The sequence below is a fragment of the Desmodus rotundus genome, chromosome X, assembly GCF_022682495.2.
Source record: "Desmodus rotundus isolate HL8 chromosome X, HLdesRot8A.1, whole genome shotgun sequence".
NCBI classification, from domain to species: Eukaryota; Metazoa; Chordata; class Mammalia; order Chiroptera; family Phyllostomidae; genus Desmodus; species Desmodus rotundus.
In genome coordinates, this window is record NC_071400.1 from 30285150 (window position 1) to 30305659 (window position 20510).

The 20510-nt window shown below is 40.1% G+C and overlaps 1 protein-coding gene across 2 annotated transcripts; it reads left to right on the plus strand.

Moving 5' to 3' along the window:
• The first annotated feature begins 876 nt into the window (after window positions 1–876).
• NKRF (NFKB repressing factor) lies at window positions 877–16805 on the plus strand. 2 transcript variants are annotated; one of them, XM_053917517.1, is made up of 4 exons: window positions 1464–1562; window positions 7620–7707; window positions 12636–12766; window positions 13839–16805. In XM_053917517.1, exons 3-4 carry the CDS (start codon window positions 12652–12654, stop codon window positions 15794–15796), a joined length of 2073 nt encoding a protein of 690 aa, XP_053773492.1. In that variant the 5' UTR covers window positions 1464–1562; window positions 7620–7707; window positions 12636–12651; the 3' UTR covers window positions 15797–16805. The 2 variants fall into 2 exon arrangements, with proteins under 2 accessions (XP_024422911.2, XP_053773492.1); XM_024567143.2 differs by lacking the exon at window positions 7620–7707 and having other exon boundaries at window positions 877–1562.
• Window positions 16806–20510: the final 3705 nt, after the last annotated feature.

Below are 20510 nucleotides of genomic sequence, written 5' to 3' on the forward strand. Positions count from 1 at the left end.
TTCTATTATTATTTCTTAATTATTGTATTATTTTCCATACGAACAACTATAAACCTACTTTTGCCCCACCCTGTATTGAGCACACAGTGGGTGCTTTGTAAATTCCAGCTGACAGACACTGACGAAGTACTTTAATGGCACAGGTTAGGGGGCAGGGATTGAGGGAACTGACTGATGCCCTCACTGGTGGAGTGATATGGTCAGCTTACAGAGTAATTTTGCCCTTTGCAGCTTTTAAGCCTCTTTTTGGTGGCCCTTTCTGTATTTTGTAATATTTTGCACGTTTTAAATTGATACAGAAAATGCAGAATTACTTGGAATCATGATCAGAACTGTGTAAGCATGGTGTTTGTATTTGTCAGTAATTGGAGTATGTACGATAAATGTGGTTCACTTCAGAAGTGCTGTGGATGATTTTCTTTGCAAGTATTTCACATTTCTTATGCTTTCACAATAAAATACAAAGGTAATGATGCACAACGCACAGAGCTTTTCAAGCAATTCTGTGAAGAAAAGGAGCCTCGGAGAGCTGACACTTTAAAAAAAACATAGGGTAAAATGCATTGCAAACCGAAGTCCCTTCCGAAAAACATGGTCTTACTGTCGTGCTGCTCAGAAACCCAAGGAAACACGTCAGCGGAGTGATTACTGCCAATAATCACTGGACGGTCTTGTAGGGACTTAGCAGAAACATGTTCCTGAACCTCGGAGAGTCTTTGGAAGTTCCCTTCCCAGAGCGCCCCCACCCCTCCGCTAGTCACCCTAGTGCGTCAAAGGCCCAGAGTCTTCATAGAAGAGGAAAATGTACATCGCGCGATATTTGGGGACGGGATTTGGAAGTTAGGGGGAAATCCACCGCAGCGCATGCGCAGTGGGTCACAACTGCCGGACAGCACGCGGGTAGGTAGGCTGGAACTTAGAGGAGGGATAGCAGAGTGTGCTGGTGTCTCCCACCCCCCCACTTTCACCGCTCAGAGCGTGGATCTGAGGGTGGCTGGAAGTTTGGAGCGCAGGGCCTGGCTCAGCGTTCCTGGCGCACGAGTGACTGCAGCGGGCGCCCTCCTGCTCCACCACGAGTTGGAGGAGTGCTGCAAGCGTGCGCCCCGGCGTCGGGAAGTGATCGCCTTTTCCTCTTTAACATTCACCCTCCATGCACACACCCTAGTCCCCTGAGAGTTGGTCTTCGCGCCACTGCGCGCCCCTCCTTACCCGGCCCCTCCTACTGGCCCCCCTGCCCAGTCGCTCCAGGTCGGTAGTTGGCTTCATCACCGGTGGCCCTGCTTGGGGGCGGAGAAGATGGCTGGCGGACGTCTGCTTTTGGGGGGCGACTTCCTGTCGCCTCCGCCGCTGCCCCCCCTCCCGCCGCCACCGCTGCCGCCCCTCCCGCCGCCCCCGCCCGAGCCAGTGCTGGAGCAGTGGCGCTATAGCCACGAAAGTGACTGGCAGTGGGCTCTGCGACGCAGCTTCATCTGTCGGCACCTGCACAGCTATCCTGGGGCTGCCCTCGACCAGCTCCTTGCTCTCTCCGCCGCCTGGACCAACCACGTTTTCCTGGGCTGCAGGTGAGGAAGGTGTGCCGGTCGGGTTAAGGAACGGGGTAGGGGATCGGTGACGGGTTTCGGGTCGGGTTAAGGGACCGGGATAAGGGATCGGTGATGGGAATTGGGATAGGGACGGGGGCAGGATATGGGTTAGAGCTTAGAGGCCGGAGATTTGGAGATGCTGGAGGACACTCTGTTGGCCTGTGGAGGGGGTTGGCAGAGTGAGGTGACAGGGGATGACAAAACAGCTAGAAGGGTCCCGGGATCATGGGAGCGGCCCCTCCAGGACCAGGGGTGGAGACAGAGCTGCGCCTGGAAGAGGAACCATCACCACAATAACTATCAGTGGGCATTGTGGTGATGGTTCTGGGGGACCAGGGAAATGACAAATAGCAGAACCTCGGACCTGCGTAGGACCTTCCAAGGATGCGGTATCCGCAGAGAATATCCTAGAGTCGGGCTTCGAGGGGATGGAGGTGCTGCGGTTCTAATCCTAGTGTCCTCCTGACCACTGTTTTTCCATCCCCATTAAATAAAACAACAGCCGCCTTACCCCACCCCCCGGGTTTTACTGTCTCCTGTGGAGGTGGTTTGTATGAGGTGTCTCAGCCACAGGGTCCGCCTTCCTTGTAGATTTGCGCATAAGGTGTCCGGACACAAACAAAGAAATGGATATATCCACTATAAAAATGGATTGCCTTTCTTCACCTTAATTTTGATCAGAAGGATTAACAATTGGCCTCGGATGAGGGTTTACCTGTGCGTGTGTGTGTTTGTCTCGCCCCCCACCCTTCTTAAATCTTGTGCGCATTCTGAATAGGCCTCTTTGAAAGCTCTTTGCATTTGATGGAGACTGCAGTATGGTTCCAACGCAATTTTCAAAACAAGACTACTTGGACCTCTGTGTTTCAGAAGCCCCAGTCAGTCTTATACTAGACTAATTATTCCTTTGAGAGACTGAGAGGCTTGTATTTTTTTTTTTTTGACACTCCTACTTCACAGTGAATTTTTATTAGGCATGATGAAAAATTCTGGAAAATGATCAGATCAAATTCAGCCAGTTCAGGCCAGGAATAACTAACAGATACAGAAAAATAGGACTGTCCACTGTACCCTTAATTGTTGAACAAGGTCTCCAGTGTGATACTTTGCTTTGCTCTCATCACAAAAATTAATGTTTTTTCTGTCTTCTCTAGGTTAGTGTAATTTCTGCCTCCAGAGATAATGATTATGTCACTGGAGGAACAGGTTATAACTGGGGAAGTGTCAGCTATTAAGTCACATAAATCTAATTGACCTTCATTGAACAATATTGTTCCTGCAGTTGAAAACGTACCTTTATCACAGATCTTAATATTACAGAAAACCATGGGGAAGGTGAATTCTTAACAAAAAATCCTTGCTTAGGAGGATAATAACCATCCTTTGTGTTGATAAATCGTACCTACCCATTAGAATGTAAGCTCCTTTGGGGAAAGTGCGTATGCTTTCTTGCTCACACCTTTATTCTCAGTGCCTAGAAGAGTGCCTTCTGCCTAACAGCTGCTCAGTAAATTTGCGTGGAGTGAAGGGATGACTATAACGTTATAATGTACAGAATATATAAAAGTGTATGTATCTCACTTAATACAACAACCTTGGGAATTAGGTGGTGTCTCCTTTTCACAGCTAAATCAATGGAGGCCAAGAACTTAAGTGACTTTTCCAAGGCCCCGCAGTCTTCTGATGCTCTGCCCACTGACATACAGCTTCTGTGTTTGGAAAGGATGGACCAGGAGTCAAAGCAAGCAACTGGTACAAACCACATCATTATTATACCTCATGATTTCGTTTCAAGAACGGCAGCCTTATGCATAAGTAGCGCATTGAAAAGCACAGACCAGGCCAGTGGTAGTCAGTGTTAAAAGGTCAAGCTTCCAGGGCATCTTGTGTGTGCATTTATACTTGCCAAAGCTCATCCGTGTATAGTATATACACTAGAGTCACCATGTGACATTGTAGCTAAGTCATTTCAGTCAATACAAGTTGCTATAACATTATCAAATAGCGTAACAGAAAAGTGACATTTGTATTATATGTAACTTGGATATAGGAGAAACAAGAGGCAATAAATAATCTTGCAAGCTAGGAACCAACTGCATTCTTCCACTTTAGTCAGGCTTTACGTTAGCCGTCATCTTCGGGGGGCGGGGGGGAATTTATATCCCAGTACTTGTTAATGTTGACATTGACAGAGCTCTTGTTTTCTGATCTGGTTTGTGGCAGAGACTCTTTCCTGTGAAGGGAGCTGCAGAATACAAAGTGAAACAGCCTATTCTCAACCTAAATTGTTAATTTCTTGTTCAAGGTCCATCCCTTGACTTTGACAACAGGTTGTAAATAGCAGCAAGAAGGGAAATTATTGCACTTTCCCCCTGTTTAGCAGGACTTTCTGTGTTCTGTGTCAGATGGGGCTGAAGGAACTCCCAGGTCAAAGATGTCTTTGAGAACTTGATCATAAGATTAAACCAGGAGGGAAAAACTATGTTTCATACCTTTTGGTGATAGTGGTGCTTTTCGAGGAACAAGTTTGAATATGTTCTTAACTCTGCAACAGTAGTTCTCGAACTTAAGCAGGCATCAAAATCATTAGGTAGGCTTGTTAAAACACCGATTGCTGGGCCCCATCCCCGGGGTTTCTCAGACTAGGTCTGAGGTGGGGGTCCCAGAATTGCAGAATTTGCATTTCTAACAAGTTCCCAGGTGATGCTGATGCTCAAGTGATGCCATCCGCAGACTACGCTGTGAGAGAACCGCTGTTTTACAGGGTACAGTAAACAAAGCAGTGCTTCCCAATATGCTTTTTCATCATCTTCCATCATAAACCAAGCAACCAGGAAGCTCAAATAGCTGAAATTATTTCTCTTCACTTTTTTTATTTGTCTGTTTCACAAAAGTAACCTGTCAAGCATTTTTTCTGCAAGCAAGATCTAAAATGTATCTTGTGGCTAATGAACAGTTGGTACACTCTTCTAGTCAACTACATTTGTGAATGCCTAGGGATCTGTGCAATTTTTACTTAAAAATTGTAGGTAAATGTATATATATAATATATATAAATATTATATATATATTTAATAAAGCAGAATGTTTGGTTAACTGGAACATTCAGTTTTCCAATCATTCTTCATCATTAAGATTACAATCAGAATCCTGGCCTAATGGTCTTTGAGGCGATACTAATTAATCAGGAAAATATACCTTAAAATGAAACCAGCTTTGCCACCTTGATTATTTGTCTCTTCTCTTCCTTGCTGATGTGAGACTGCTGTTGGGAAGGCTCATGCCAGCGGGTTCATGCTGTGAAACTAACTTTGCACGTAGTAGGTAGAGGGCACCGGTCACCAGCTAGTGAAGTGTGAGTGATGGGGGCTTTCAAAAGATTTATCAGTAATCTGGTTGTATGGTATTCGCTTATGTTAGGAGTCTTATGAATAGCTTTGAATAAATAATTTTATACTTGGCAGTCCTAATCCTTGCTGAGTTTTCAAACCTCAGCTTTTTCACTTGGACTTAATAGACCCCATTGAATACACTTAAACATTTTTGAAAGCATCTATTACTGAATATTTATTAAATTTCAGGTGCCATTGTATATCATGAGCATGCACCTGTGTGTACCTGTTTGTGTTCAGGAATGTGAGATTCATGAACTCAGATGTCTTTGTCCGCTAGAAATCATCTTTTTTATGTGCTAGCTGTGCTGGGACCATTGAATAGCAGCCAGATTTCCAAAAGCTTAGTAAATAATAAGCTACCTTTGAAAACCCTAAAGACCTGCTGGAGAGTTTTGGTTTTCTTTTGTAAGCATTCACAACCAAATGGATATATTGACAGACTTAAATATATAATATGCATGCATCTTCAATCACTGTGTTAGACTTTCCTTAATGACATCTTTCATCATGATCCCTCCAAAGGTAGAATACTGTATAGCTATCAAGTCTCATGTGGTGATGACATGGAGAAAAACCTTATAATATAGTAAATTAAGAACCAAGAAAACCCCTTACCAGACTGCAAATCAACATCGATGATGTGACAGCGATGGGGGCGGGAGAAGGGGGAAGTAGCATGGAAAACATAGAAAAAGGAATAAAACGTAAACCCCAAAAATGTTAGTAAAGTTATCAATGATTGGGTTTGTAGGTGTTTTTCTTGGTGGGTTCTCTAAAACTTCTGGAGTAAAGGTGTTACTTTAAATCCACTACAAAAAAAAAAAAAAAAAAGCTACAGAAAACAGTAATGAAAGCTTTACTGTCTTGGCTTATTTCAAATTTGTGCAACTACTTCTTTATCCCTGGATAGCCAATCTCTGGAGAATTTAAAAAATGGGAATGCAACCCTGGTGGTCTTATTAAAGACTCTAGATTGCTATTTGCATTGTTCTTAGAAGAGTAGAGTGTTAGGCACTGTCAGGTCTTTTCCATTATTGTTTGAGCTGCTTGGGCTTCTTCAACATTAGGACTTCCTAATAAAGGACTGAGAAGTGGACTGTGCTGGCAACCTACACAAAGGTTTATTTTTGTGGCCTATGGGTGAGGATGAATTTTGTGGCAGGTGTAATGAATAGGGAGCAGTAAGTAGGTATAATCATTACTAATGCCGGAAGAAACCTGAGAGAAAAGTGAATGTGAATGGGAGCCCGAAATGCATCATTCATGGACACTGGATTAGGACATGCTTACCATTTACAGTTTTATACCCTCTTTGGAATCAGGCTATAATTGAAGGTCTGGAGAATTTTGACTGCAATTCGAGGTGAGTGCCTTGGTTGTAGTACCAATTTTGGTAGCAGAAGTGGCATTACCACTTTAAGATTTATAGACTGCTATTGTATTTTCTTAATCTCTTGTTTTCATCTTGTACCTTGGAAATTGGACTCCCAAATCTGAACGGAAGTGATATAGAACATATGACATTTTAGGCTATGCTTTCTGATGTTTGGATAAGAGTAAATGAAAATAAAATTACTCGTGGCATTTAAATGCTGGTGTTAACAGCAGCAGTAGCAATTATCAGTTTGAAGTACAGGTTACAGCTGGGCTTGCTTGCGGTCATCTGGTCAGAGAAGGCCGCCATGTTTTGACTTCTCCGACTTGCAAAGAAAGACATCTGGTGGGTGTGCAAACTACTGTGCTGGAAATGGAAAATGTTATCCCCCTTTCAAGTTCAGAATCTATTCATGTAAAAGTGTGGTAGTTACTTGTTTTCAGAACTTTCTTCCCAAATGCCACCAGGAGTCTCTTGTTTGGTCTTAGGCTGGGAAAGGCTGGAGGTGGGAAGGGTGAGTGGATTCCCATGATAACAGAAAAACTTCACTTGAGCCCATATTGTTGTTTCTCTGCAGTAAAATGATATCCTGCCAAGTAGCAAATCTGCTCCTTAAGAAGCCCTTTTTAAAAATTGTGTGTTTTAAACTCTATTATGGCAAAATGAAACACGCACAGAAGAGTTTAATGAGCACCCATATTCCCATCACTTGACTTCAGCAATTATCGACAGTCTCTTATGCTCTTCTAGTGCTTTCATCTGATTTGCCCCCAGTTTTTCTTTTTTTTGTGTGGGAGATAGTCTGGAGTATATTAAAGAAAATCTTGACATCATTTCCCCTGTGAGAACTTTAGTATGTGTCTATATCAGATACAAATTATTTATTTATTTTTAGAGAGAGGGGAAGGGAGGGAGAGAGAGACACTGATGTGCGAGAGAAACACCAATCGGCTGCCCCTCGCACGTGCCCCAACCGGGGAAGGCCCGCTACCCAGGCATGTACCCTCACCAGAAATCCAACCTGCGACCTTTTGCCTTGCCGGATGACACCTAACCAACTGAGCCACACTGGCCAGGGCTAAACAACAATTTCTTAAAATCATCCAATGTTCAATTTTTTCCATTTGTGTCAAAATGTCTTTTTGCGGTTGGTTTGCTTGATTCATGATCCAAACAAAGTTCTTGGTTGATCTGTCTCCTTTAACGTATAAACAGTCCCCCCTCTCCTTTTCTTTTTTTAAAAAGATTTTATTTATTTATTTTTAGAGGGCGAGGAAGGGAGGGAGAAAGAGAGGGAGAGAAACATTAAAGTGTGAGAGAAACATCAATCAGCTGGATCTGGCCCACAACCCAGGTATGTGCCCTGACTGGGAATTGAACTGGCAACCTTTTGGTTCATAGGTCACCACTCAATCCACTGAGCCACACCAGCCATGGCTTCTTTTATTTTCATGTTATTTATTTGATGAAGAAACTGGGTTATCACATAGTGTTTTCTTCATTCTGGATTTGGCTGGCTAGGTTCTTGTCATGGTATTTAACATGTTTCTGGGAGTTAGGGGCTTGATTAGGTTCAGGGTCAATTATTTGGTGGGCAAGAACAAGGATTGGTGGACCATTACTTTATAGATAGTCCTTTGTCTTGTGATATGGACATCAGGGGGCACATGTCTGCTTGTCCCATTTTTAGTGATATTAAAATGTTCCCTGTCACCTTTTAATTGAAATCTTTATTGCAATAATTGTAGATTCACAAGAAGTTGTACAAAATAATACAAAGAGATACCCCATACTCTGTACCCAGTTCTGCCAATGATAACATTTTGCAACATTATTGTGTAACATTGTAACCAGAATAATGACATTGTTAAAATCCACTGATTTTACTCAGATTCCCCCAGTCTTACTAGTACTCGTGTGTGTGTGTGTTCTATACAGTTTTATCATGTGTAATTTTGTGTATTCACTACCACACTCAAGATATTGAACAGTTCCAATACCATAAGGATCTGTTATATTTTATAACCCTATCTACTTCCCTCCCACCCATACATGATATCGCATGTGTCAATTCCCTTTTATTGCTGGTTCCATGGTGTGTGTGTGCCCAGTTTAACCATTTACCTGTTGAAGGACATCTGTGCTGATGGCAATTTTTGACTGTTACAAATACAGCTGTTGTGAACATTCATATACAGGTTTTTGCATGAACATACATTTTCATTTCTGTCAGGTAAATGCTCAGAGTGTAATTGGTAGATTATATGGTAATTGCATGTTTAATTTTGTAAGAAACTTCCAAGTTGTTTTCCAGAGCGGCCATACTATTTTATATTCCCACTAGCAATTTGTATGTGATCCAGATTCTCTGCATCCTTGCCAGCATTTGGTATTGTCACTATTTTTTATTTTAGCCATTGTGATAGGTATGTAGTGACATCTCATTGTGGTTTTAAATTGTATTTCTCTGGTGGCTAATGATGTTGAACGTCTTTTCAATGTGCTTATATGGAATCTGTATCTCCTATTTGGTGAAATGTTCTGTTCGTGTCTTTTTAATATCATTGGAAGAGCGGGCTTAATGGCCAACTTCAGAACAACTCTTTTTTTAAAAGCATTTATTTATTTATTTATTTATTTATTTATTTATTTATTTATTAGAGAGAGGAGAAGGGGTGGAAAAAGGGAGAGAAATGTCCATTGGTTGCCTCTCACAAGTGCCCTGACTGGGAACTGAACCTGCAACCCAGCCATATGCCCTGACTGGGAATTGAGCCAGCGACCTTTCACTTTGCAGGATGACGCCTAACCAACTGAGCCGCACTGGTTGGGCCTTTTCATGTCTCTTGTTTTTTTTTAAATATAATACATATGTATATTTTTACTGTTGAGTTTGAGAGGCCTTTCTAGTAGATACTAGTTTTTTGTCAAGTGTGTGGCTTGCAGATACTTCTCCTAGTTTGTAGCTTGTCTTTTCATCCTCTTCACGGGGTCTTTGAGAGCAAAAGTTTTTAATTTTTTAAAATTATATTTTATCGATTATGCTATTACAGTTGTCCTGATTTTTCTCCCTTCAATTTTTTAATTTTGAAGGGCATTTTCTCAGTTTTTCCTTTTATGGATCTTGCTTTTGGTGTCAAGTATAAGAACTGTTTGCCTAGCCTTGGATCCTGAAGATTTTCTCCTGTTTTTTAATACCAGTTTTATAGGTTTACATTTTACATTTAGGTCTGTGATGCATTTTGATTTTTGTATAAAGGTTGAGGTGTAGGCTGAGGTTTTGTTTGGTTGCTGCCTGCAGATGGATGGCCACTGGCTTCAGCACCATTCGTTGACAAGGCTGTCCTTCCTCCATTCAACTGCTTTTGCAACTTCATCAGCCATCAGTTGACACGTTTGTGCGGGTCGGTTTCTGGGTTCTTCCCCATCAACTTTTTACCTAATAGGCTTAGCAGCCATTGGTGATCATTTATTATTCCATTATGGGTTGCAAAATGGTAGTAGTCTATCATTCCTACGCTTATTACCTGGGCTGCTCCTGCCAAAGAGATTTTCTTCATCAACTCTTTAGTTGCTCTGAGGTATAATTGGGATGGAAAATGCCAGATAAATACTTGATTTCCTCCTTAATATTCCCTGTTTTTGGAATGACTTGCTTCTCTACCATCCTCCAAAGGTGACCAATAATGAGTTTGTAAGTATCTTTTTAAAGTAATGGATTTGTAACATATTTGATTTGTCTCAATTCACTGATGTCATTGTTCTTATTGATGATACTCAAGTTGGCTTACTTTGCCAGTAGGAGGCGATTCAAATTGGCCTCGGAGTCCATTTGACACAATTCCTAAAGTCTTTCACAGCTTGCTTGTTTTCGGGCACAAGAATATCTTCCAGGTCCATCTTACACATTCCATGCGCCAGACTTGGAATCAGCCATTTCTCTAAGGACCCTGATTCTTTTTCATGGGAAATGATGTAGATCTCCATCTGGATATTAACGACCCAGCAGCTCTTAACATTCTCACTGCTTTAAAAAATATATAAACATAATTATTTACATATAATATACATATATGATAGAGAAAAATAAATGAGGAGTTTACATGGACACTATCAATTCAAACTTAAAATAAAGCCTGGCCTTAAATTTCTTTTTTTTTTTAAGAACTTTAAATTTTATTTTTTACTTACAGTATACATTCAATATTATCTTGATTTCGTTTCAGGTGTACAGCATAGTGGATAGATAATCATATATTGTGTTGGCCACAAAGTTCGTTTATTTTTTTCTATTTGCTGGCTCTAGTAGGGCTTAGTTGTCTTTAACTTCATTTGAAACAATTTTGTTAGAATGTATTGTGACAGCTGTCATATCAGCATGCAGTAAAAAAAAACTTTATGAAAATTGGTGAATTTTTGTGCAGCCATTTTGATATATGAAGATGGAAGAAAATATGCAACATTTTCAGTGTATTAAATTTTATTATTTCAAGAATGGTAAAAACGCAACTGAAATGCAAAGAAGCATTTGTGCAGTGTATGGAGAAGGTGCTGTCACTGATCGAAGATGTCAAAAGTGGTTTGTGAAGTTTCTTGGTGCTATTGACATGTTGGCCAAATAATTCTTTGCTGTGGGGCTGTGTTATGTGTTGGAAGGTGTTGAGCAGCACCCCTGGCCTCTCCCCACTAGAAGCCAATAGTGGGAGATAGCCGACATACTCAAAATATACAAATCGATACAGTTATTGGTGAAAATGAAAAATGTTTCTTTTACTTTAAAGAAAAAAACTCAATGGACTTTTTGGCCAACCCAATACTTTACAAAGCGTTCCGCCAATATTTCCAGCACCCAAATAGCACTATGTGTAGTTATCACACTATTACTGACTATATTCCCTATGCCGTACCTTACATCCCCATGACTGTTTTGTGACTACCAGTTTGTACTGCTTAATTCCTTCGCCCCTTTAACGCAGTCTCTAAATCCCCCTCCCTTGTGGCAATCAACATTCCCCTCTCTGCGTCTAAGTCTGTTTCGATTTTGTTTATTCATTTATTTTGTTCTGTAGATTCCACATATAAGTGAAATCATATGGTATTTGTCTTTTTCTGACTTAGTTAGCATAATGCTCTCTAGGTCCATCCATGCTGTCACAAATGGTAAGATTTTATGGCCCAGTAATATTCCATTTTATGCATATAACCACTTTTTTGACAGTTAGGTTGCTTCTGTATCTTGGCTATTGTAATTATGAGGGGGGACCCCAAAAACCTCAGAATTTATTTATAAAACATTGTGTATTTATTCGTATATGTTTAAACTTCAGTTACCTTCAAAGTAGTCTGCATTTGATGCAATACATCTATTGAGACTTTTTTTCCAGTACTCAAAGCAGTTTTTGAACTCTTTGATTTTGATGCCTTTTAGTGCTTCTGCCATTTTTTGTTTCACCTGTTCCACATTGGCAAAATGTTTCTCCTTGAGGACTTTTTTCATCCAGGGAAACATAAAAAAGTCTCATGGGATGGGATTGGGTGAATAGGGAGGATGGGGCATGCTGTTTTTGGTCAAAAACTGCTGAATACTCAGCGTGGTGTGGGCAGGTGCACTCATAAATCACCCATCATGAAATGGGCAAAGGTGTTGAAACAGTCTTCAAAAAAAATTTCACTGAAGCCGAACGCAGCCTCTCACAACAATGTCAGCTCGTACACTGATACAGATGGGTTCCTAGAACACTCACGTAGCAGGGGAAGCCTGTACTACAAGGGGCCTATTTTCCAGAATATAATTCTGTTTTTTTCCTCCCTTGTAATGCTGCAGTGAACATAGGGGTGCGCATATCCTTTTGAATTAGTGTTTTGAGTTTCTTCAGATATATTCCCAGAGGTGGAATTGCTGGGTCATAAGGCAGATACATTTTTAACTTTTTGAGAACCTTCCATACTGCTTTCCGCCGTAGCTGCACCAATCTGCACTCCCACCAACAGTGCACTAGGGATCCCTTTCCTCCACATCCTCACCAGCACTTGTTGTTTGCGGATTTATTGATGATGGCTTAAATTTCTTGATTTCATGTTTGTGTGTCTTGTAATGACAGTAACATAATTACTCATTTGATAGGTAAGTATTTTAAGGAAGACTCTTTAGTTTTATAACCAAGATAGTCTGTAGAAACAGTCCTGTGGCAACAATTATAAGATTGACTCATTTAGAAGTTTTTTTTTTAAAAAAAATGCATTCTTGTCTGTTTTAATGGTAGATTATATTAATTTAAATAGGTACAGCCCACGCTTGATGGAAAAAATTCTTCAAATGGCTGAAGGTATTGATATTGGGGAGATGCCTTCATATGATCTGATGCTGTCCAAACCTTCCAAAGGTCTAAAACGTCATCTTTCAACATGTGATGGTGAGTATACTTGTTTCTGGAAGGTGGGATTTGAAGAAACTACATGGCCTTTAAAAAAAAATCATATGAGTGTGGTATATGATTTTAAGTAACATTGGTAATTTTAGACTTTACACAACTGTAAAAGAATTTTAACTTTTAGTTATGTACAGTTTTTTTTTGAGGATGCTAAATAGAACCAAAGCCTAAGAATACCGAAGTCACGCTATAATGCTGTCCTCGAAGCCCATGCCATGAACCTCCCTCTAAATAGAAAAACCTTATACTCTGATCATTTGAGCATCTAAGTAACTAAATCCTCTTGGATGGGTCCAAGATGGACCAGCTTTCTACTGAACAGTGTTATAGGGAGGAAGCTCTCGTGTCTGGTATAGCCTCAACAGAGTTCTTCCATAGCTTTAAATGTGATATCCCTCATAAATCATTAGTTTCCAGCTGTTGGCTAGTTGTAGAAATAAAATATAGCGAACACTCCTTTGTGCAGAATAGGTCAGAGTTAAGATTTTGAAGTTGAAAACCTTTGGGATATTGTGATAATTATTTTTATTTGATTTTTAGTCACAACTATGTAAAGCACCATCACAGAGTCACTCACCTCTGATACAAAAGAGAGAAGCTTTGTAAATGCCTCTGGCCATCATCTCTGTTGCAGTAGCGCCATCTGTTCCATTTGCAGTCCTTAAGAAGAGCGCTTTTCAGCACAGGTGGTATGAGATTATACTGGAACAACTTCTTACTCAGTACACTTCACCTGTGCTTTTTTAACTCATTAGATGCAAAAGCATCTACCATTCATGCATGGTGGTGACCCGCATACTTGATTCAATGGCATATTTTCTATCAAGTCCCTTCCCTTACATGTGGAAGGACAGGAAGCATTCCCTCCTTATGCTGGAACGTTACACTGATATTTGAATCCCTTCACCTAAATAACCTGAAGTTTTTTTGTGATGGGAAGTATCTTGTACCAACAATGCAGCTTGCAAATAATATGGTTGGTACTATTTTCCTGCTTGTTTTTTTTTTTTTTAATTCCCTTTGTAATGAATTGTAAATTTCACTCATTCTATAGGTCAAAATCCTCCTAAAAAGCAAGCCGGTTCCAAATTCCATGTGAGACCTCGTTTTGAGCCTGTACACTTTGTAGCTAGTAGTTCAAAAGATGAAAGACAGGAAGATCCTTATGGCCCTCAAACAAAAGAGGTAAATGAACAAACACATTTTGCCAGCATGCCGAGAAACATCTACCAAGATTATACGCAAGACTCTTTCAGTACACAAGATGGGAATTCTCAGTATTGTGATTCATCAGGATTTATTTTCACAAAAGACCAGCCTGTCACAGCCAACATGTATTTTGACAGTGGGAACCCTGCCCCAAGCAGCACATCACAGCAGGCAAACTCTCAGTCACCTCCTGCACCTTCACCATCACAGACATTTCCTGAGTCAGTGGTAGCCGAGAAGCAGTATTTTATTGAAAAATTAACAGCGACTATCTGGAACAACCTTTCTAATCCAGAGATGACTTCCGGATCTGATAAAATTAATTATACATACATGTTAACTCGTTGTATTCAGGCATGTAAGACAAATCCTGAGTATATATATGCTCCTTTAAAAGAAATCCCTCCTGCTGACATCCCCAAAAATAAAAAACTCCTAACAGATGGTTACGCTTGTGAAGTTAGATGCCAAAATATCTACTTAACTACAGGTTATGCTGGCAGCAAGAATGGGTCCAGGGATCGAGCTACTGAGCTAGCTGTGAAACTCTTGCAGAAACGTATTGAAGTTAGGGTTATCCGACGGAAATTCAAGCACACGATTGGAGAGGACCTTGTGGTGTGTCAGATTGGCATGCCTTCGTATGAATTTCCTCCAGCTCTGAAACCACCAGAAGAGCTGGTGGTGCTGGCTAAAGATGCCTCTGGGCAGCCGATTTTTAATGCTTCCGCCAAACATTGGACCAATTTTGTGCTTACGGAAAACGCAAACGATGCCATTGGTATCCTTAACAATTCTGCCTCGTACAACAAAATGTCAGTCGAATACAAATATGAGATGATGCCAAATCGCACATGGCGTTGTCGAGTGTTTTTGCAAGATCATTGCTTAGCTGAAGGTTATGGAACCAAAAAAACAAGTAAACATGCAGCTGCCGATGAGGCCTTGAAAATCCTTCAAAAAACACAACCCACTTACCCATCTGTCAAAGGTTCACAGTGCCAAACAGGCTCTTCACCCAGGGGATCTGGCAAGAAGAAAGATATAAAGGATCTTGTCGTTTACGAGAATTCCTCAAACCCTGTGTGCACGCTCAACGACACAGCTCAGTTTAACCGAATGACAGTTGAATATGTCTATGAAAGAATGACGGGCCTCCGATGGAAATGCAAGGTGATTCTAGAGAGTGAGGTAATTGCAGAAGCAATTGGAGTGAAGAAAACTGTCAAATATGAAGCTGCTGGGGAAGCTGTGAAAACCCTCAAAAAGACCCAGCCGACTGTCATTAACAACTTGAAGAAAGGAGCTGTTGAAGATGTGATTTCGAGAAATGAAATTCAGGGCCGCTCGGCAGAGGAGGCTTACAAACAACAAATCAAAGAAGATAACATAGGTAATCAGCTGCTGAGAAAGATGGGTTGGACGGGTGGTGGTTTAGGGAAATCTGGTGAGGGCATTCGGGAGCCGATCTCTGTCAAAGAGCAGCACAAGCGGGAAGGGCTTGGTCTTGATGTAGAAAGAGTAAATAAAATTGCCAAGAGAGATATTGAACAGATCATCAGAAACTACGCCCGCTCTGAGAGCCACACGGATTTGACTTTCTCTACAGAGCTGACTAATGATGAGCGGAAGCAAATACATCAGATCGCCCAGAAGTATGGTCTTAAGAGTAAGTCTCATGGGGTAGGCCATGATAGGTACCTGGTGGTAGGTAGAAAAAGACGGAAGGAAGACCTACTAGATCAGCTCAAACAGGAAGGCCAAGTGGGGCATTATGAGCTTGTGATGCCTCAAGCAAATTGAGATCTTACTAATTTATTTTGCAAATGCCTAATGAGGCACATTTATGAATTACAGAAATGCTACATGTTCCAGTCGCAGAGTATAATCATTCTTAAGATGTTTCGCCTTGTTCATTTCATCTAGTGCTTTATTAGATATTGGGACCTGAAAACTTCTGTCCACTTGTATTAGCTTAATCCAGCAGATGGTATTGTGCAATTACCGTTTGTGTCTTTGATGTTGCTGTGCCCCCCAGATTTTAGCTGTTTGTACAAAGCAAGAACACAGATCCAAGTGGAATTTCACCCTGAGAAAGAAACCCCCATTTTAAAGGGCATAGCACAGCACTCTGCAACAATATGTGAGGTTGATATTAATTACAAGGAAATCACAGTCTTAATTCCAGACTTAAGATGTCAGGTCATTTTGTATTATCTATTTTCATCTTTCTGTGAAGCCATTTATAGCTGTTTAACAGTAAATTGTGCTGTATGTGTAAATGTCCTTACAGACTAAATGATGTAAAACTTTCTTAAAGTAATTTTAGTGTTCCCTTATTTATAACTTCTACCATGTGGTTTTCAGAATATTGGAAGTGATTTACTGTACCTTGTGATATATCAATTTTAACAAAAAGTCTTCATGCTGAGAGAGCACTACTTGACAGAGCACTTGAAAAGTTTCAGAAACTTTTGTTTAATCTGAAGAAAGGAAGCTGGAGCTGTTTGTTCTTGGTGCCTTGCAGAGAGACTCACAGCAACTTCCTGTCGTAGCTTTCATACCGTTTGGATGTACAGCACATCCAAGGCGGCCAGAGCTGTGGTAGAGCTCGGGGAAAGACTGAAGATACATTGGTACTTTGATGAAAAGGTCAGTTGGCTGGTCCTTCTCTCAAAAAGCTTATTAAGCTCCAAAAGCCAACTTTGTAACATATTTAAAATGGCTATTTTCGCTTATTCCTGGAATGTAAAAAGAAAGTATATAAAAAGAATTAGTGTGTGCTTCCTGAATAAAAAGGAGCCAAAGTTGATCAAAATGGTGGTGTGCTTATTTCTGGGCAGCAGCCTAGTAGTGGCACTTTGGGTTTTTGGAGAGGGGAAGTGGCGTTTGCACAAAGTATTTCAACACCAGAGCACACGGAGATGAACATAATGACTTAGCAGATAGGAACAGCTGATACGTCAGCCATCATGCTTTTCTTGTGAACCAATAAAACTGCAGGCTGTTTAATTTTACGTGATTTTGTCTTTGTATCTTAGATAAATCAAGTATTAATATTCACACAATTAATATTCAGAAATGAATATTAATATTGATAGTTAAACATCCCCCATAAAATATTTAGAACAATTCGATTGTTTATAGTGTCTTAAAACATTTAGCACCACACTTGTCACTCAATTGGCCCACAATATACAGAAATGTCATTTCCCCTCTTTTTTATATTTTACATTAGAAGCTGTCTGTCCATTGTAGCCCTGGATGGTGTGGCTCAGGGGTTGAGTGCCAACCTGCCAAAGGATCGCCAGTTCAATTCCCAGTCAGGGCACATGCCTGATTTGCAGGCCAAGTCCCCAGTAGGGGGAGTGCGAGAGGCAATCATACATTGATGTTTCTCTCCCTCTCTTCCTCTCTTCCCCTCTCTAAAAAATAAAGAAAACCTATAAAATAAAGTAAAAAAAAGAAGCTGTCCATTGTGGTTCAATCATTTTTTTTAAACTATAAAGGAATTACCTTTTATACCTGGATCTCTCTAACTTTTATTCACCTACAGTGACTAACACACGGTGATACTTGCTTTCCACTGTCTTCCTACGGTGTGTGGCCTTTCCTAATGTTGGTAGGAAGAGAAGTAAGATGTGCATTTTATTTGGCACTTAATGTTTTAACAATGGCAAAGGGAACTAAGCTAAAATGTTTATAGACTTTATAGGAACTTTTTTTTTTTTTACCTCTAAGGCTCATACCAACCTTGAGAAGCTATGGTTCAGTTAGTGAATTAGAGAAGTCATCCTTCATATCTCTTGAGTAAAAGTGGCTTTGGGGGTTAAAGAGTATAAAAACTCATTTCTCTTTCTACATTTCTTTCCTTTTCCCAAAATGATTTTGGGGTGTGGAGTGGGTACAGAAATGTTACATATAAATCTGGTTTATTTAGGTAAGTTCAACAAAGCAGAATATTAATGTAGTTATTGTTAAGGCTCCCGAGTAATTGGGCCAAGTATATATCTGGTCCTGGATTTGAGGGTCCAGATTTCCCAACTTCTTAGATCATCTTTGGTATTGATGTGGAAATAGGGTGAAGTCACTTGACTCTGATTTGCAAATAAAGTATACTGAGAAATGGGTTTGGCAAGAATGAGCTGCTGACAACCTTATTCTATTTTGTCCCCTATTGGTTCCTGCATTTTCCCTTTCTTTTTTTTTAAGGTTTTATTTGTTTATTTTTAGAGAGAGGGGAAGGAAGGGAGAGAGAGAAACATCAATGTGTGGTTGCCTCTCACATGCCCCCTACTGGGACCTGGCCCACAACCCAGGCATGTACCCTGACTGGGAATCAAACCGGTGACCCTTTGGTTCACAGCCCATGCTCAATCCACTGAGCTATATCAGCCAGGGCTCCCTTTCTTTGAAATAGTCCTCTTTAACCCAATAACCTTGCACAGGTACATGAGCAGTTTCAAGTTTTATTGGAGTTACTTAAATATGTTATACCAAGATACTGTTTTCAGTATATATGTGTAACATATATATCGATCACTGAGTTTCACAGATCTTAGATTTTTTTCCTCTCCCTTTTGACTGCAAAATGAATGGAAATTTCATACATTCTATTATTGGGATGCTTTATTGGTAGTATGCAATGCATCACTTTGCTATGAGTAATCCCTGAAGCTGTAGATGGGTCCTCAATAAAGGACTCTAATTATAACTTTTGTTTTTCATCATACCCCCTTTCCCATATCAGCAGGTGCAGAATCGAAGACTCAAGTTCAGATCTGATTGTCATTTGAAAAGGGACCTCACATAACCTGTTTTTATTTTATAATTATTATTTATGTAATTATATGCAGGCAGCCTATGGCATTTGTTTTTTAAAAAAAATTGTAAACAAAAAAGGGCAAATTAGCATGAAATGTCAAATAAATGGTTTCTGCTACCTTTTACTGTGGGTATGATGCTTTGGGAAGTCAGCTTGACTCTGTTGTAAGGTTTTAAAAGGATGGTCCCATGAAAGAGGTTGGGAGTGGTTTTTTCTCAGGAGGTGTACAAAAGAAAAAATATATCTGCACATCCCTGATCTCAACCTTATTTTTTTTAAGTGTGATTAACAGTATCAATAAGATACCTAGCCACAAAAGGATAAAAAAAAATAATGGAAAACTAATGTATCGAGTGGAGACCAGTTTAATGTGTTGCTCCTTTGAAGGAAAAATGGACTTAAGGGGAAAAAGTAATGTTTAAGAATGTTGCTCCTAGGTGAAACAAACCAATTAATGTGGCCAGTGTAGAATGAACTCCCCCACATCGAGCCTCCGTTAAGTGCCGAGTCTGAAAGGATGAATGGGTACATATACCATAGGGATTTAATTGTATTAATCCCTGCCCCCAAAGAGGTAAGTTTCCACAAAGTCACTGTCCTTGCCTATTTAAAAAGAAATAGGTTGCTTAGAAGAGTTTTGTTTTAACCAAGATAGCTTGATTGAGGGTGCCTGTATGCCCAAACTTTACACAGGACTGAAAAGAACACTTCGTAGTAATTTATTACTGTTTGTTTTTAAGCTAGGGCTTTTTAAAAGAGGTGGATGTCAGGGTCCACAATTTAGGTGTTGGTCTCCGAGGGTGCTGGAAAATATCCAGCTTTGTCATTCTCCCCCCCTTACCATAGTTTCATTCCTTTGATTGATCATAATATATGCTGAAGTAGCTTTGCTTTATTTAAATTTTAAATTCTTTTAAAATGTTGTTTTAAAGCATTAACACTTATGACTGAAAAGAAAAAAAAGGTCCTCTTCAACAGTATCTATTCTTTTCCTTCTCCTAGAATCTATATTTTTGCTTTTACCGTAATGTTTCTTTCAGGGCGGCGGGGGGGAAGGAGTGGTTATGTGATTCCAATAATACTAAAAGTTCATGCTGAGCTAAAATATAATTATACCTTGACTACAAAATTTTAAGATTATTTTTATTTACAAGTTTTGAAAAATGTACATTTTTTACATGGGTTACTTGTGCAAAGTTAGATTGAGCAGTGATAAATGCACAAAAGGTGACAATGGAACATTTAGATAAAACATGTACAAGCCTTGCCCCACACTGCTACTTAAAGATACTGTCTATTTAAAAGTATAAATATCCAAAGAAAGGTTGCAAACGTTGATCTTAAGGTTCTTATAACACCGAGAGGGAAAAAGAAACTAAAGCATGCCAGGATTTGAGTGGGAAATAGTTTGCCACAGATATGCTCCTTTCATTGGGTTAATTAAAACTCTGAAAAATGAGGGGAGATATAAATTTGTTCATCTAAGGTATTACTGCTCCTTTGAAAAGATTAAAGGATCACCAACCTTCCCTACCTTAAAAGCTAATGATTATTTCCATCCCTCTGTTCCCACCTCTTTAAAAACCAGAAACCCAGAAGGCTTCCAGTACAGTTGTCCCTAGGTATCCATCAGTACAGACACATCCATCAGAGGCCTAACTACCTAGCACACATCAGCAACAATATAACATT

Excerpts from the sequence above, each read along its gene's own strand:
- NKRF (XM_024567143.2), top strand. The coding sequence starts at position 1,297 with ATGGCTGGCGGACGTCTGCTTTTGGGGGGCGACTTCCTGTCGCCTCCG. Across the intron at positions 1,563-12,635 it reads CACGTTTTCCTGGGCTGCAG|GTACAGCCCACGCTTGATGG; the intron begins GTGAGGAAGGTG and ends TAATTTAAATAG. Across the intron at positions 12,767-13,838 it reads TCATCTTTCAACATGTGATG|GTCAAAATCCTCCTAAAAAG; the intron begins GTGAGTATACTT and ends CTCATTCTATAG.